Below are 17,726 nucleotides of genomic sequence, written 5' to 3' on the forward strand. Positions count from 1 at the left end.
CGAGTCTCTAATTCAATATTTTTGCGATATTCATATTTATATCTTTTTAATTTTTATATCAAGTGCCTAAAGTTAAATGTGCCTTAGAAGTGCTTTAAATTATTTCATATATTTGCAATTGTTTTATCTCTTTGCTGTATCGGTAAATCAAATTTCAAGATTGAATTTATCTTTCGAGAAAAACCTCCTCAAGTTTCGCTGCTACTGCTTCTACAGGAAGTTTGTTCGTGGAATCAGACACATCTCATCAGTTGCCTCATTTTCTGTAAAGGTGGGAGAAAAAACCGAACATTTCCGACGGCGACTTTCTGTCCGTGACGACTTTTGCGAGTGATGCCCGTGATGCACGCAAAAGATACCAACTCAGTAGCAAAAAATTAACAAGTATTTTTTCTTCAAGTTGGCATTGATCGAAATTTTATTTATGCGGCATTCCACGCCAAATCGACCACTTTTTACCCTGATCCCTTTTCGATTTGGCTGAAAATTTTCTATCCTTTTCTACCCGATAAAAAATGGTTTTCAGAATTTTTTCAAATTTTTTCGCCCAATCAAAAAAAAAAGTTATAAATTAAAAAAAAAAGTTTTGTTTTTCTTTTTTCTTTTTTTTTTTTTTTTCAAATAGCTATTACTTTTTCAAAATTTAAGTTATTGAGACGTTTTTTTTGTTATTTTAATTTTTGTTTCTCATAACACTATTTTGAAAATTTTTATGAGTCCAAAGAGAACTTCTGAATTCTAGAAAAAAACACAAATTGTAAATAGTAATCATTGAAAAAAATTAATTTTTTTTTGCGAAAAATTTAAATAAAAAATATAAGTAAGCTTAAATTTTTTTGTATTTTTTCCAGAACTAGACTAAAAAATAAAAAAAATTAAAAAAAAATGTATTTTAGTTCATTTTTGAACAAAGGACGGGAATTTTAAACAACACATGCAATGAATTTTCATCTCTTCAAAATTTTCTTATTTTTCATTCGTTAAATCTATTTCTTCACGGTTTCGAGAAATGACCGAAAAACAACTTTCGAGTTGTCATCGGTAATCATCGAGAAATTTTTTATTTTTTTTTTTTTCAAATCAAAAAATAATAGTTAAGATAGGATCGAATAATTTTTTTTCGAAAAAGTATATTTAAAAACAAAAATTTTGAAAAAAAAAAAAAAAAAAAAAACGTCCTGATAAGTTAAATTTTGAAAAATAATAGCTATTTAAAAAAAAACCTTTTTTAACGTCCCGCTAAAAAAAATAATTGAAAATTTTCTAGAATCGGAAAGTTATCGGTTTTACCCTGTTCTTCGAAAATCGCGCGCGCGTGTGTGTGTGTGTGTGTGTGTGTGTGTGTGACTGATTTAATCGCGATTTGGCGCCATTCGAAAGGGCTTCATTAAACTTAGATTTTAAGATAATTTAGATCAATTCGAACCCGTAGATTTTGTAAAATCTTAAAAAAAAATACGAAAATACATTTTTTTAAATGTGGTTTGTTTGGAATAACTCATAAACAGTTCAACTGATCGATTCCAAAAAATAACTAGCTCTTAACGTCAAGAAACCACGTCGATCGCCGCCGGGTTGGTCAAAATCGATTGATTTGTTCGTGAGTTATCGTTGGCAAAAAAATTCGGAAAAAGTGAATTATTTCAAATTAATACTTCCTGTAGGTAGCTTTTATTTGAGAGATTATGCTGAAATAATAAAATATACCAACATACGGTATCTCGTTTGACTTATTCAGTATTATTCTAGACAACGCTGCCGTTAAACGGAGAGAAAAGGAGAGAGAGAGAGATAATAAAGTACAAAGTACATTTTTTATGTGCTAAATTACAACTATTAACGCTAGACCGTAGTAAATGTATTTTCTGAAATTTTCATTTTCTAATCACTGTTTAAAAGAATTTTTAAATGAACTATTATGAAGTTTCGACAGTATTCATCCTTATTGATTCAAAATATGTTTAAGACGTAATTAGAAAAATAATATTTGTGAAAATACATTTATAATGGCTTATCCTTTAGCTTGTTGTAAAAAGCATTTTTATATTAATACTTTGTTACTAATTCTCTATGACTTTTAATTTTTATGTAAATTTTCTAGAAAAAATAAAATTCTAGTACTTTGTTTTAAGAAATACTAAGATTTATCGATTAGATAAAGTTAAAAACAACTTTAAATTGAGCTTACGCTAACTTTTCTGGAAATTTTTATTAAAAATAAGAATACTAACTATTACACTCCATATACAGTCGAGTCTCGTTATAAGTCCTATTTGTTTTCTTTTTTTATTTTTTAACCTAACTCGCGTTAATATGAGAGAGACACTAATAGGACAAAAAGAGACTCGACCGTTCTTCACATTTATTAATCTAAGCATTTTAATTTACGAAAATTTTTCTTAACGATAAATCTTTATAAGCTCGCGTTTCTTTACCCCAAAACGGATACATTTTTTTTTATAAATACTTTTTACAATCCAGCTTTATCAGTAACTCATAACAATATATTCATACGTACTTGCAATATTAAAAATATTTTTAAATAAATTGATATGATTTTATTAAAATTTTGTAAATCTTTCACTACCATTTTCTTACAATTATAATTTTTGCTAATAATTTTCAGTGAAAATTCTTGTTTGATTTAGCGCTTGAGTTGCGCGACGAATGACATTGCAGCAAGTTTACGCGCATCAAGTATGGTGAGCTGGGGTATTATGTATAACTGATAACAACACGATTTTTCGCATGACAAGTGACATATAATTTACGATATTTTATAAAAAAAATTTTCGTCACGATAAAAACACTATTGTGACCAAATTATCGTCATATATTCATAATTATTATGTATGTATAAGTATCAATCCATTTATAAATGTGTGCGTGTGTTTAACTATACATTACTCTTTATTTTACCTAACAAAATGGCCGATGTTATTTTCTCTTATTCAGTTCGTTATTATTAATAGAGCGCGCGATAATTTTTTTAACGTTCCTTCATAGCTATAGTTAAATAAGTGTAATAAGATTTAATTATAATAAAAATTTTATTTTAAACATTGGCTAATGTTTTGATGTGTTTTATTTGCAGACTACTTCACTATGTCCAGCACTTACATTATAGAACCTCACGAGAATGAGAAGGATTCTAAAAAAGATGATAATTTCATTATTGTGATCAATGATGATGGAACTTTGGCTGTTGATCAAGAAACTCTACAAAATTTATTAAGTTGGTTTTTATTCCATATACAATAACAAAGTTTAAAAGTGATTGGTTATAATAAACATACATTATTTTCAGTAAACAAATCAAATGCCAATGTGAGCGTTGTGAGAGTAGGACAAACTGAAAATGATTGTAATCTAACATTCACAGTGGACCCATCCAATTTTGAACATAGTGATTCTTCAAACACAGCACCCAGTGCCATTGACACTAACTTTGATGATCCTTTCATGGCAATGGATCCAGAACAGTTGGAAAAGCTTGAAACTGCTTTACAGAGTGAAGAAGCAAAGCAAATACTGGGCGAAAATGTTGCTGCGATGCTTGGTTTGTTAATTTTCTATTAATACAATTATAATAACAATTATTTTAGTTTTATGTTTTGGTTGATTATAATTTTTATCAATTAATTTTAATTTGTTTTTTTTTTATTTTTATTTAAGATATGTTAACAGTTGAAGAACATCAGAATTCTATAAGGTATGCTGTAGAATTAGATCATTGTTACACGAGCCGGTCATCACCTTTGGATCCAGAACCACTAGATCCTTTGCCAATAGTGAATTCGCCTGAAAATGATCATACTGATATTAATTTCACAATGCATCACCAATCGCAATCAACAGTATCTACAGCAACAGAAAATTCAACTCAAATGACAGCATCTCCAGTAAAGTCAATAATAAAGACTAAACAACCTGTTGGTCGTCCAAGAAAAACACCTATTTCTAATTTACAATTACCAAATGCTCCTAAATCTTCAAACTCTAATGTTTTGCGAAATCTGACTACTCTTCAATCAGAAAATCGAAAATCAACTACAGTAAATCAAGAAGAAGAAAGTAAAACAAATGATTTATCATCTTCTACAGAATCTTCTGACTCTGAAACATCCGACAATGATTCCGACTTTGGACCACGAGGACCTAGAAGGTCGGGTGTACGAGCCCGTGGAGGTCGCAGAGGACTTACTACTCGTGGTGGTAGCATGTCAGCAACAAGAAGACGTGGTGCAAGCAAACGAATGGACGTTGATCAAACACGTAAACATGATAGTGAAATGGCTGCAGTGATTAATACAATGAAGCATTCAGAAAAACCAGCAGCAGCAGATGACTATTTGTCTGTGAGTCAATCAAAAAAACAAATTAAAATTAATCCTAATCGAAAGAAAGAGGAAGGATCTTTAACACATCAATCTTCTGATGAACCTTTAGTTGTTCCTGAAAACAATTTACAAACGACAAACCAAGCAAAAGCAAATCTCATAAATGCAAACATGATAAAAGGTGATATGATTTTAACAAAACCAGGTCAACTAAAAAATCAAAAAGTTTATTTTATTAAAAAGAAAGTCATTGATAAACCCGAAGACATGAAGCCAACTTTCACAATTGCATCGAAAGATCTTAATAAATCTGCGAATCAAATTCAGACTAAGCTTATAACTTCTCAACATGGCAAATTGATGGCAGTAACACCGAAGTCTATAGTAAATACTTCACCACCTTCACAAGTTATCCAATCAGATGCTGATATAAATACAATAGAACTTCCATCTACACAATCTCCGGCATATACTCAACTTGTACAGAAACAACTAATTAAACCTTCACCTGTCACGTCGTCAATTAAAATCAAACCGACTATAGAAATAAAAAAAGATAAAAAAAAGCTTGAAGGTAGTGAACCATATCCAAAACTAGAAGAGCCTTTAAAAACAATACCAGATGTGAAACCATCTGATGGAGTTAAAAAACAGATTAAAAAAGATCCACGAAAATCTGTTGTTACCTCTGTAAGCTCCTTGGAGCCAGCACTATTTTCTACTCCTGATATCATAAGAAGAGTTGGTTCTAATAATGAATCTAAAGGAACCGATTCAAATGTATCAGTTAGTTCAGGAACATCTATCTCTAATGCTTCAGAATCAACTTTAACATCCTCGACGGTTGTGTCATCTGATGTTTCTTTTAAATCTAATATTGAAACTCTTAATCCTGAAGTATCAGCTGAAACTAACAAAGTACTATCTCAATCCCTAATTAACTCAGATGTTTCAACTATGATATTTGATTCCGACAGTCTAGAAGAAAAAAATATATCCAAATTACCTGTTACTGATGATCTCTCTTTAGATCCTGGTAAGCCTATAACTTAAATTTTCACTGTTGTTTCTTTTTATTTATTTATTTTTTTTTTTAATTTTCGTTAAAATATAAATCATAAAAACAAAGGGCTTATTTTTATTTTTTAATATTTTCTTAGCATCACAAACTATAATTAATGAAGAAATTAGAAAATCTGATGATTCTGTTGAAAACATAGTTTCTGATCAAAGTAAGTTTTCTTTTGTATAATTTTGTTTTCTTAACGTTTTATATCGATGTTAATTTATTTTTTTTTAAATCCTAATAAATTTTCAATTTTTAATATAGTTATATTTCTATAAGAAAAAAAAATTTTTCTTTCATAGATGGAATAGAAGAAACAGAACATCTTCTTGCAACATTAGAAATGGAAGCTAGTAAACATGAAGAAGAATTACTTGCAGAGGCATTACTACTTCAAGAGCAACTTGATGTGGACTTAACAGATACTGTAAGACATCTTTGAATAAAATTAATTTTTTTTTAATCATTAAAATATTTATTTTATTTTTAATATTGTAGGCAACTTTAGATGAATCAACTAATGCCGTTCCGGATTCGTTGCTGGGAACAACGAGTTTCAATACAGAAAAATTATCAGCTATTACTACGCAATCTTTTCCAGATGAAACTGTCGAGAGAGAGACAAATACTGATAATTTAACTGATTCTCATGAAGCAGAGCAGTTGAAGAAAAAGAATATTAAAGAACCACCGTCACAAATTCTTCGTGGTGGAAGAATAATAACGTTACCTCCTATTGAAGCACCAGCAACAAGAAGTAAAAGGTTACAAGTTAAATCTGAGTCGTCTTCAAAACCGGATGATGAAAAAAAAAGTGACAAAGTTAAGAAACAAATAACACAAGCTAATCAAATAGAAGATATGGAATCTGAAATAGAAGATGATGATGAAGAAGAAAATTCTGACTCCGAAGATGACCCTAATCGACTTTGGTGTATTTGCAAACGGCCACATAACAATCGATTTATGATTTGTTGCGACGTATGTGAGGATTGGTTTCATGGAAAATGTGTTAATGTGACTAAAACGATGGGTAAACAAATGGAAGAAAAAGGACTAGAGTGGGTTTGTCCAAACTGTAGCAAGAAAAAATTAGTACAACCTGCATCAACAATAACCAAGTCATTGATAATAAAACCGCCTAAGACAGAATCTCACACACAAATTTCAAATACAGAAACTTCAAATACAGAAGGGGAAGTAGCATTTAATGTTAAACAAAATGCTTTATCAAATCTTGCAGTAACCCAGTGTGTTGTATGTAAAAAAGAAGCAAGATCATCTAGTATTTATTGCTCCGATGCTTGTATTCTTGCTCATGCTGAAGAAACATCAGTTAAAGACAAGCAAGTTGTTCAATCTGTTTCATCAAAACTTAAACTATCTTTGAGTGATACTTCAAAATCCAATCCAGAGACTAGAGTTATAGTTTTTGAAAAAAAAACTGGAACAATTTTAACTGGCGTTGATGCACCTATGGCATCTAATTTAAAGGCGTGGTTGAAAGAACATCCAACATTTGAAGTTGCTCGATCAAGTAATTTAAATATTTTGCAAATCGGTGATAAAATGGTTTCAGCAATTCAAACATCAAGTCCAGGCAAAATGGTTAAATCCAATCAACAACAATCAAAAACTGTTCAACCAAAAATGGTTTTTACTAAAGTTGTTGGTTCAAAACAAACAGTATTGACATCTAATAATAAAAAAGTAACTGTGATTTCTAATTTACAAAATGTAAATATTATTCCAAAAAGTGGGCAAATAAAACAAATCCTTGTTAGCTCAAATAAAAGTCAACCCATATTGAAACAAACAACATTGAAAAATGTGGTGAATCAAAACAAAACTCTTCCAATAGTAATGAAACAAACTCCAGTTAAAAAACAGGAACCAAAGTGTTCAACACCACCGGCAAAGACACCACAAAAATCTTTAAATTTGAAAAAATCAGAACCTGAACCATCGATAAGGTTAAATGTTCGTAAAACATTGACAGAATTGTTATTAACTAGAATTAAAGAGACAGACGATTTGACATTAAACAAAGAAGAAATTGAGAATCTTGCTTTAAAAATTGAGTTAGAAATGTACAAATATTTTCGAGATACTGGAGCCAAATATAAAGCAAAATACAGAAGTCTTGTATTCAATATAAAAGATTCTAAAAATTTGACATTATTCAGAAAAATAGCTGATAAATCTCTAACGCCAGATGCAGTAGTAAAATTAAGTCCTGAAGAAATGGCAAGTCAAGAATTAGCTGAATGGAGAGAAAAAGAAACGCAGCACCAACTAGAAATGATTAAAAAAAACGAATTGGATCTTATGGCTCAAGCGAAATCAATTGTTGTTAAAACTCACAAAGGTGAACAAATAATTGAGAATGATGGTGGCATAGAGGCTGTAGATCCAAAAACACCTGTTCAAGATATCGTAACTGTTTTAAATAATGTAGATAATACAAGTTTAGATATTTTAGATGAAAAAGAAGACACTTTGTCTTCGTCATTTGAAGATATAAAAAAAATAAAACGTTCTGATGACAAACAAATGAAAGGTAAAGATCGAGAAAAAGAAAAAGATGGTCATAGATCAAGAAAAAATAAAGAACATGATAAAGACTCAAAAAAAGAAACAAGTTCTAGTAAAAGGAAGCATCGTAGTAAAGATCGAAATCGCGATAGAAGAAGAAGTAAAGACGAAAAACGTGATAAAGAAAGAAGTCGCGAACGTGATCGCGATAAAGATAAAAATAAAAATAAATCAAAAGACAAAGATCGATCACGAAAGAGTAGCAAAAGCAGAAGTAGTTCACACAGTAAAAGCAGTCACAAGGAAAAACAATACAAAGATAAAGAAAAAAAACGAAGTGAACATGTAAATGATTCAAAACAAGATGAAAACAAAAAGAAAGAAACATCTCCTATTCAAACTGGTAAATTAACTGAAGATCGTTTGTGGAGACACGTTGAAGAAGAAACTACGATTAATACATTAGATGGTAATGATTCTGACGTATCTGATAGAGAACCTAGCTCGACGGTCAATCTTGAAAATGTAGATATGAATGATGAGTTGGAAAAAGAGAAAGATACTATGACAGAGTCTAAATCTATAGTTATAGCTAAAGATTCAACAAAAAATGTCTCTCAAACGGTTTGGCGAGGGTTCATTAACATGATAGATGTAGCTAAGTTTTTTATAACAGCTCAAGAAGTTAGTGGACAGGCAAAAGAACTCATGGAAGATCTACCAGATACCTTCGAAGTTGTTGGAAGGATTAGTCATGAAACTGTATGGGACTATATTTCAAAAATGAAAAAAACTGGTTCTAAAGAAATCGTTATTATAAGATTTACAGCAGCTAATGATGAAGAAAAAATTCCATATATAACTCTTTATAGTTATTTAAATAGTCGAAGTCGTTTGGGAGTTGTTGGAAATGTCTCAAAAAATATCAAAGATTTTTATATAATGCCTTTTTCAAGTCAACGTCAACTACCACCTGTACTATTACCTCTTAATGGCGTTGGTCTTGAAGAACAGAGACCTCATTTACTACTTGGTATAATTGTACAAAATAAACGAAAACGATTATCTCATAGTACACTTTCGATACCATTATTACCTAAAGTTCCAAAAAAAGACTCTGATCGCAGTTATACTCCACCACCTGTTAATGTTGCAACAGATAAACTCGTTAATTCAACAGATGTTATTGGTGAAAAATCTACAACGAATCAATTAACAGTGAATTCATTTAATAAAACACATGTGGGAGTATCAAGAAAAATAATAGACAGTGCAACTATATCCAAAATAGTTCCTGAACTTTCAGATAGAATTGACTTGACTTCTTCTGAAAAACCACTTCTAGAAAAAGATGATGATGATGAGCCATACAGTCCTGGTGATATTGATGATGATACTGATGATAATTTACTTTCACCATCAAAAAATTCAAATGAACTTCAAAGAAAAATGGATGAAATTAATCGGCAAATTGAAGAACAGAAACAGCAAATACAAAGTATCAGTTCGTCTTTTCTCGGTGAATCAGTTCCTACGTTACCGGGTCTGGGATTAGATCCTTCAGATAATGACTTAAATGAAGCATACAGCCCTACAGATGTACGTTCTTTTACTCCACCTCCTCAAGGTATTTCCAAATTTACACAGCCAATTCTTGATAAAGTTTCAAATATTACGATACCACCAAATCTTCAAGAGATTTTGGCAAATGTTAAGCGTCAGGAATGTTCCAAATTTGACCCTTATTTACCTTCAAAGCCGAGTGCTTCATTTTTAACTTCGATTAATTCATTAAATTATCAAAAAGAAAAAACTTACACGCCAACTGCTGTTGCTAAAGAAAGTAAAAGTACATTACGATCATTGAGTGATTTTGATCTTATAAAAAAAGCCGAAGAAGAACTCGCTGCGGTTACACCAGCTCCAATAATGCCTGTACCAAACATGCAAACATTAAATTCTGTTCAACCATTTGAAATAGCTAGTTCCGAATTTTCCACCTCATCCATGGATTCCTCAGAATCAACATACCCGCCAAAATTAACAGAATCAGTACAAATGAGTCGTATTCCGGAACAACCAAAACCTCCAGGACTTGAAGATGAAGAACTTCCAACATTCCCTTCCGTCACACCACCTACGTCTGATTCGTACACGTTAACATTTCAAAAAGGTGTTTCGCAAAGTGGTATTATGTCTATGAAACGTAAAGTAAGCGATAATGATAGTCCTTTATCACACATAAAAACCTCAAGAGTGAAATCAAGATGGAGTCAAGAAACTTCGGACTGAATAGATGTAAGTTTTATTGACTCATTAAATTTATAAACAATAATAAATTATTTTAAGATACATTTTTTTAATTAGTGATTTTTTGATATTAATCATTTTCAAATGAATCATTCATATACTATTATTGTAATAGTTTATAGCAGTTCCATAAAACATTAAGTACTAAAAATACCCCAAAACTTGGATAAAGTCATGCTACATTTTTTTTTTTTTTTGTAAATATATAAGAAAGCAGCGAATAACATTAGTATGACATACTTATGATACTTTATTGTGCTCCTACGAGCAATTACTTTGTTTGTAAATAATATAATGCGACAAAAAAAAATAAGAATATGAGAAAACAAATGAATAATATAAATATTTTTCATATTCTGATATTTAATATTGAGAAGCAATGGAAATAATGAGCGAATGAAATTACTACCAAAAAGTGAACTGTGTAAATTATTGTAGGTATTCAGAATACAATGTGGCTGTGTGTAAATATATAAATAAATGAAAATATATATATATATATATATATATATATATATATATATATATATATATATATATATATATATATATATATATTTGTGTGGTTAAATTCGACCATTAATGTTTGATTAACCGTTATTATAATGATTATTAGAATCATTGTTATTTTTTTAAATTTTCATTCATGTGTCATTATTCATTATTAATATAAAATGATAGGAAGTTTTCAATTAAAGTACTATTTACGTTGCAAATTATTTTATTTTAATGTCATCATATAAATATATAAAATATATTAACGAATCAATAAATAATTAGTAATGTATAAATAAATAATTCCAATTTAATATTGCAGTGGTTCATGTATAATAAATTAAAGAACAATGTAAAACAACTAAATTTAATTGATTTAATTTTATGTTTTAATTTTGTAAGTTATAAATGTTTTTTTTATAAGTAAAACAAAATGATAAAATTTATAAGTTTTACTTACATTTATTCAACAGAATATAAATAAAATAAGTAGCTTATAATTTATCAAATAATCTTAGGTTTTATTTTTTCTAATATTTCGCCTATAAGATAACTAATAGTTCAAAAAGAAGATATATTACTTTTATGTTAATTTCATTTCAACCGCTTGTATGTATTATAATGATAATTTTTGTATAGTCATTGAAAGCAGTAGCTTCTATTAAAATAATATGAAAAATCATATTCAAATAAAATATTTGTGTGAATCTTATATCAACAGATTAAACTAGAGTTCAATTAATATCAAGTGTAATCTAATAAAATAAGGTATTCCGCGATATATTAAGTCAAATTAAAAAATTTGAATTTTCCACTTCTTCAATTATAGACATTCCTTAGTACCTTCTTAAAAAAAAAAAAAAAAAAAAAAAAAAAAAAAAAAACCAGGTAAGTTATGAAGGAGCAGGTAATATTTGAATGTAGTTTTTATCAAAGTTAGTTTAATCAATTTGTATTTTACAAATAATGCTATAATAGATATTTAATTTTACCATCAAATTTCAACAAATCGTTATTTTCAACTCTCCAGTTTATCATTACAGTATGTTTACACCCTTCGTTAAAAAGTTTATGTGACGTTTTCATTGCTGTCACTTTTCGTTGCTATGGTGACCATTTTTGTTGCTATGGCAACGCTTAAATATTAATGAGTAAAATTTATAAAAATATTGATTAATTAAATTGTCTATAATAAACATTTTGACAAAAGCGCGCAAAGTGCGTTCGATTTTATAGTTGTTTTACATTCTATATTTTAATTCAACTTCAACTGTGGTATAAAGTCCTTTTCTTTACAATTTTTACATTATATTCGTAGCTGATTTTTATAAAGTGTACAGAGAAGAAAATTTTATTATAATTTAGCAATGAAAATATTCTAATAATTGGTACTGTGCTAAATTTAGATATGGTACAGAGTATCATCGTTTATAGTCGATTTTGTTTTTTTTTCTTTTTTATATCATGCATTCCAAATGTTTGTATAGTAATTCTTGATCGGTAATCAAATTTAATATCATTTAAAAAATATGTTTCAAGTTTGAAATGTTATCAATTGTAAAAGGGAAAATAATCAATAATAGATTTAATGTAGACGCCACTGTATTTCCGTGAAAGTAAATAAATGTTTTGAAAATTAATTGTAAATATGGAAGAAAATATTAGTAGATCACCTCTATAAAATTTTATCTCATATAGCGATTTCTCAAAAGGCTTGCGAAAGTCTGCTTTCAAGTTTGATAGTTGTTAGCGTCGTTTTTCACCTTTTCACTCAGGTTCTTTAGGCATATAATTGTGGCAGATTTAAATTGCAAGTCTTATGTAAACCTAACACCAGAATTTTAATTTATCCCTTACTCTATCACTTTTGAAATCATGCGCAACTATCTGCTGCAAATGTTTGGTGTAAAGATATTAATTCTATACGAGCTTGTTTTGAAGTGAAAAAAAAATTTTGTTCGATACAAATCCTCAAAGGTTGGCATTTTGGTACTAAACTTGAAATGATGACACTCATCTGAGATTATGGATACATTCTCAACAAAAACCTCGCACGTAAGATCGGGTCTCGTTTCGCTCGACCGTATGACGACGTACTCAGTTTTGTTGATTATATATTTATATATTTTATAATATTTTTACATTTTATTAGCTTGTAAGGAATAATTTATGTCATTATAATTTTAATTTTTTCCATATCACCAAAAATATTTAAAAATGTCACAAGAGACAACCAAAAGAAGTATAATAACTTGACATTTAAATAGTTAACCTATAGATAAAAATATGCTAAGATTTATATCGCAATATAACCAAGCATAAACAAAACATTATATTAATTCTGTTTTTTGCCCTCCGGGCGGAAAGTGGCAACTTTCGTCCCGCTGCGCTAAACAAAGTTGCCGCTTTCCGCCTTCGTCGGACGAAAATAGTATATTACACCCCTTGGGAAAAAAAATAAGAAAAGCCTCAGATCACATGTTTGTTGACCTCGGCTTCGCCTCGAGGTATCATTTTTTCAAGGTATCATTTTTTAATGAATATTTATCTTTAAGAAACATCTTTTGAAGTGTAATGGAAGTATAAGGAAAACTATAATTAATTGTGATGATGAAAATCTGATCAAGTCATTTTTTGACTCAGAATCAATTACTATTGAATTTCTTTGTAACTCAACAGTTAATCGATTTGTTACGAGATATCAAAAATCATTTGTTGTGACTCTTAATGATCCTGTCAACAACCTAAGAGAAGTTTTGGACTCATTAAAAAAATCATCGTGGTGGAATGTTATGATAACTTCTTTTGTTCTAAGTGGATCAAAAAATGACTGTAATGATGCAGAACAAGTTTTAAAAACTGTTTGGAAAATGAATATTCTGAATTGTTATTTTGTGTGCTTCGATTCTGAGCAGACACCACTTATTTTTACTTTTAATCCTTATTCAAAATATGCACCTAATCAATGGACAACTGTTAGAGAAATTACAGAAGAATTTAATTACATGACAATTTTCAACCGGGTTTACAATAGAAGTAAGTAGGTTTCAATCCAAAAGTATAAGTATTAAATCAAAATTCTATTAATTGAAATTATTAACAGAAAACATCTGTAAAGGTTTGCATTTCGACCGAACCAAATATCTTGATAAAACAGTACTAAATTTTGCCCTCTGCATACCTCCATCACAAGTTAACTCTCTACCGAAATTAACTGAGAAGAACCACCATTTGATTTACTCGCACTTCGAAGAAGAAATCTTTAAAATGCTCAAAATAGGACTCAAAGTGTCTCTCAATTTCAATTACGATTTGGAGCCATTTAACGATATGTCCAAACCTAACGGCGTGTACAACCTTTTACTGAATAAAACATCTGATGTCGCCGTGTGCTTGTTTCATCAACAATTTATATTTGATTTCCTTCCTAGCCATCAAATTATCTATACTGGTTTTTCAATATTTTCAAAAAACCGTGGGTTTTATACTCCTTTGGAAAAAATATACAACTTTTATGGACTTTTGATGATCATAGCGATAATTATCATTTCAACAATCATTTACTTAATTATTTGGTACGTCAATAAACAAAAATCGCAAAGTCATTCGTTCGCGATTTTCGAGATTCTCCGTTTGTGGACCTCGACATCGATTTACACAAAAATTGATACTCTGGCACTTCGAATTTTCTTTGGAGTGATATTTATCTATTTTTTGATAATTCAGGCGACTTTCAGCGGTCATTTGTCAAAATTTCTAACAAATCCTGAATTGAGATATAATGCGGAGAAATTAGATTTGCACAGCAGTAGGTACGAAAAAATTTATGTAACTCCATCCAGTAAATACTTTGTGGCAAAAGAAGAAATTTTGAAATCAAAATCTAAATTTACTACAATTTTTGAGGGTATATTGACGCGGTTTTGAAAAGTGAATCCAATGCATTGATCAGTATTTACATGGGTTTACTTGTTGTCTTCAAGCGAATGAATTTGTCGAGCGATGTTCTCAGAAATTATTACTTGTCCAATAAGTTTATCAGAAATAATTATTTTATTTATGCACTTCGCCATGATTGGCCGCTTACAAAAAAATTTAACAGCTTTCTAATATTGTTAGAAGACACTGGAAGTTTACTGAAGTTGAACAACGACTTAATTTCCGATCTTGAATCTCTGTTGATCCCCGTTAAGATCTATCCTGAGTTCAAGCCTATTGATATGGAGTCTATATCGTTCATTTTCTACTTTTTGGGAATTGGTTACATTGCGGCTACTATTTGTTTCATAATTGAAAAATGGCAAGGCAAAAAAAACAAATCTGGAACGGTTGTTGGAAATCAAGTTTAGCAAAATAAAAAATGGAACAAGGAGAAATATATTAGTGGTTTAATCAATATTTATTAAATATTTAAAGTAGAAGTAAATTCGAATGTAGTTTATAATTAATCCTTTTTTTTTTTTCTTAATAATGTATGATTTCAAATTCTGTTAAATGCATGTATATTTTTTATATATTATAAATGTCATCCATTAATAGTTGTCGCTCGTTTCGAAACTAATGTACCGAGTTGATCCAATTAATTATTAATGGTATTATCAATTATGAAAATCATCCCACCCAACCGTACCTTCCCATGCAGGAAACCCCCAGAGTTGACAAAGGGGCCAGGCTTGGGTCAGTACTGGGAAACCTAGCTTTGGCGTACCTATATTGGCCCATGCCTGGGCCAGGATGCTTAACCCAGCCTCGGCCATGCCAATGATCACCAAACCTTGGGCCAAGACTGGCTCACCCAGCCTCGGCCATGCCAATGATTATCCAAGTTTGAGCCAAGACTGGCTAACCTAGTCTTGGCCATTCATTGGTGACCCAAGCTTGGGCCAAGACTTGCTAACCTAGCCTTGGCCATTCATTGGCGACCCACGCTTGGGCCAAGGCTGTTTAACCCAGCCTCGGCCATGCCAATGATTACTCAAGCTTGGGCTAAGACTGGCTAACCTAGCCTTGGCCATTCATTGGCGACCCAAGCTTGGGCCAAGACTGGGCAACCAAGCCTTGGCCGGCCCAATGATTGCTCGAGCCTGAGTCAGAATTAGATTCCCCAGCCACGGCCATTTAATGGGAAATCCAAAGTTAATTAATCATTAAACAATAGAATTTTAAACAGTAAATATTTATTGCTCAACGAATATTTGTTAGCAAACGTTAAAATTGAAAATTCATTATTCAACCAAAACATTTGCGTACCGTCAAAATTGATATAGTCTTTAGAAAATTAAAATATAAAATTTACAGTTGAATTTTTAATATTGATAATTTTAAACATTAAAATTTATAATAAGATATTAAAAATATACAGAACGATGTACGAAATCTAAAGTAATATAAGAACGTGACGCTTGCATTTTTTAATAACTAATAAACATTTGTAAAAAAATAGTTAATTTTCATCCAAACACAATATTAAATAACATAAATTATATAAATAATAAACCGTCACACTTGGTCACCATATAGATTTAGCTTATAAGAATGATGAGATGTGCATCAACTCACCGGTCGTATGGTGTAGAGGTTAGTCGTCGGTCTGGGAAGCGCACGGCTCGGGTTCGAATCTCGGTTAGAACGGACGCGATTTTCACTTTATTTCTATAATTAGCGAAAGTTAGATTTAAATCAAGAGTCACGGTCTGAATTTGCGCTAGCTCTACATCAAAATTAAAATAAAAAAATAACACTTACAAAATTCTTTTTTTATCATTTTTTATCAAATGGCATAAACCAGACTTGAAAATTAACTATTATCCAGTTCTGGTAACTAGGCATGGGCCAGTAGTGACAATCAAACGTGGCGCAGTTTTGATTACCTAGCCTGGGCCAAGATAGGCTGACAAGCTTGGGACAGCCTTGGTTAGCAAGCATGGCCCAGATTTGGCTACCACGCATGGACCAGCCTAGGCGATCATACCTGGGCCAATGATAACAACCAAGCCTGGCACTCTGTTATCATCCCAGACTTTTACCAAAGCTGGGCCAAAGCGGGTTTACGAGCATGGGCCAGAGATTGACAGCATTGCGCCAAGCGAGGCCCATACCTGGCCCCGTCGTATTTTCCTGTATGGGTTATGAATTTTTCAACATTCTGTAACATTACTTGTTAACTATAACATTGTAATTATCGTGCTTAAAAATGTAAACAAATAAATTTATCAAATTATTTGTATGCTTTCCAATCCCTGAATAAAAAAATTCGAAAAACAGTTGACTCTGAAGGCCATCCCTGCAACTTCCCGCCAATTCAATACCTAAACGCTTTAAATTGAACTTATGACGTTTTTGAGCTCTTCGAGCTCGAACATATAATTTATATGTTACTTCGAGCCCTCCGAGCTCAAAGAGTTAGCTGTTGTTCTAAGCTTTTGAGTTCTTCGAGCTCAAAAGTCTGATAGAAGTTTAATAAATCAGTATTTTTTGAATTTTTAAACTGCAATAACTTCTGAATGAATGAACCGATTTTCACGCAGTTAACAGCATTCCAGCCAGTTTTTTAAATTCTACAATATACTTTTGAACACAAACTGATCAAACCAAAAATGTAAGAAAAATTTAAAAAATGCACTTTTTCTAAATTTTATCGACAACGATAACTAACGAACCAATCAACTGATTTTCACGTTCTTGACAGCGATCGACGTGGTTTTGTGGGCTCTAATAATTGTTTTATTTAATCGAAAACGATCCAAAAAATAATCTCGAAGTTCTGTAAAAAAAACACTTTTTCAAAATTTTTCAACAACGATATCTCTCGAAAAAATTAATCGATTTTCACGCGGTTTGCAGCAATCTATGCAGTTTTTTTAAGTACTATGAAAAGTATGTTAACATAAATTGATCAGATGAGAAATTTTAGAGTTTTTCTTGAAAAATTCCATTTTTTTTATTTTGTCGACTTCTTTCGTTAACGATACCTCCCGAAC

The 17,726-nt window shown here is 30.6% G+C and overlaps 1 protein-coding gene across 2 annotated transcripts; it reads left to right on the forward strand.

The window, feature by feature from the left end:
• The first annotated feature begins 2,524 nt into the window (after nt 1-2,524).
• Pps (protein partner of snf) lies at nt 2,525-10,293 on the forward strand. 2 transcript variants are annotated; one of them, XM_074243870.1, is made up of 7 exons: nt 2,525-2,850; nt 3,095-3,235; nt 3,308-3,559; nt 3,676-5,376; nt 5,501-5,572; nt 5,709-5,833; nt 5,905-10,293. In XM_074243870.1, the coding sequence occupies exons 2-7, from the start codon at nt 3,106-3,108 to the stop codon at nt 10,231-10,233; spliced, it is 6,609 nt and encodes a 2,202-aa protein (XP_074099971.1). In that variant the 5' UTR covers nt 2,525-2,850; nt 3,095-3,105; the 3' UTR covers nt 10,234-10,293. The 2 variants fall into 2 exon arrangements, with proteins under 2 accessions (XP_074099971.1, XP_074099972.1); XM_074243871.1 differs by lacking the exon at nt 2,525-2,850 and adding an exon at nt 2,900-3,022.
• The last annotated feature ends 7,433 nt before the right edge of the window (nt 10,294-17,726 follow it).

Source organism: Cotesia typhae, unplaced genomic scaffold (assembly GCF_013202065.1).
Source record: "Cotesia typhae breed Kobodo isofemale line unplaced genomic scaffold, CoteBio_Ctyphae contig_42, whole genome shotgun sequence".
In the NCBI taxonomy this organism is placed as follows: Eukaryota; Metazoa; Arthropoda; class Insecta; order Hymenoptera; family Braconidae; genus Cotesia; species Cotesia typhae.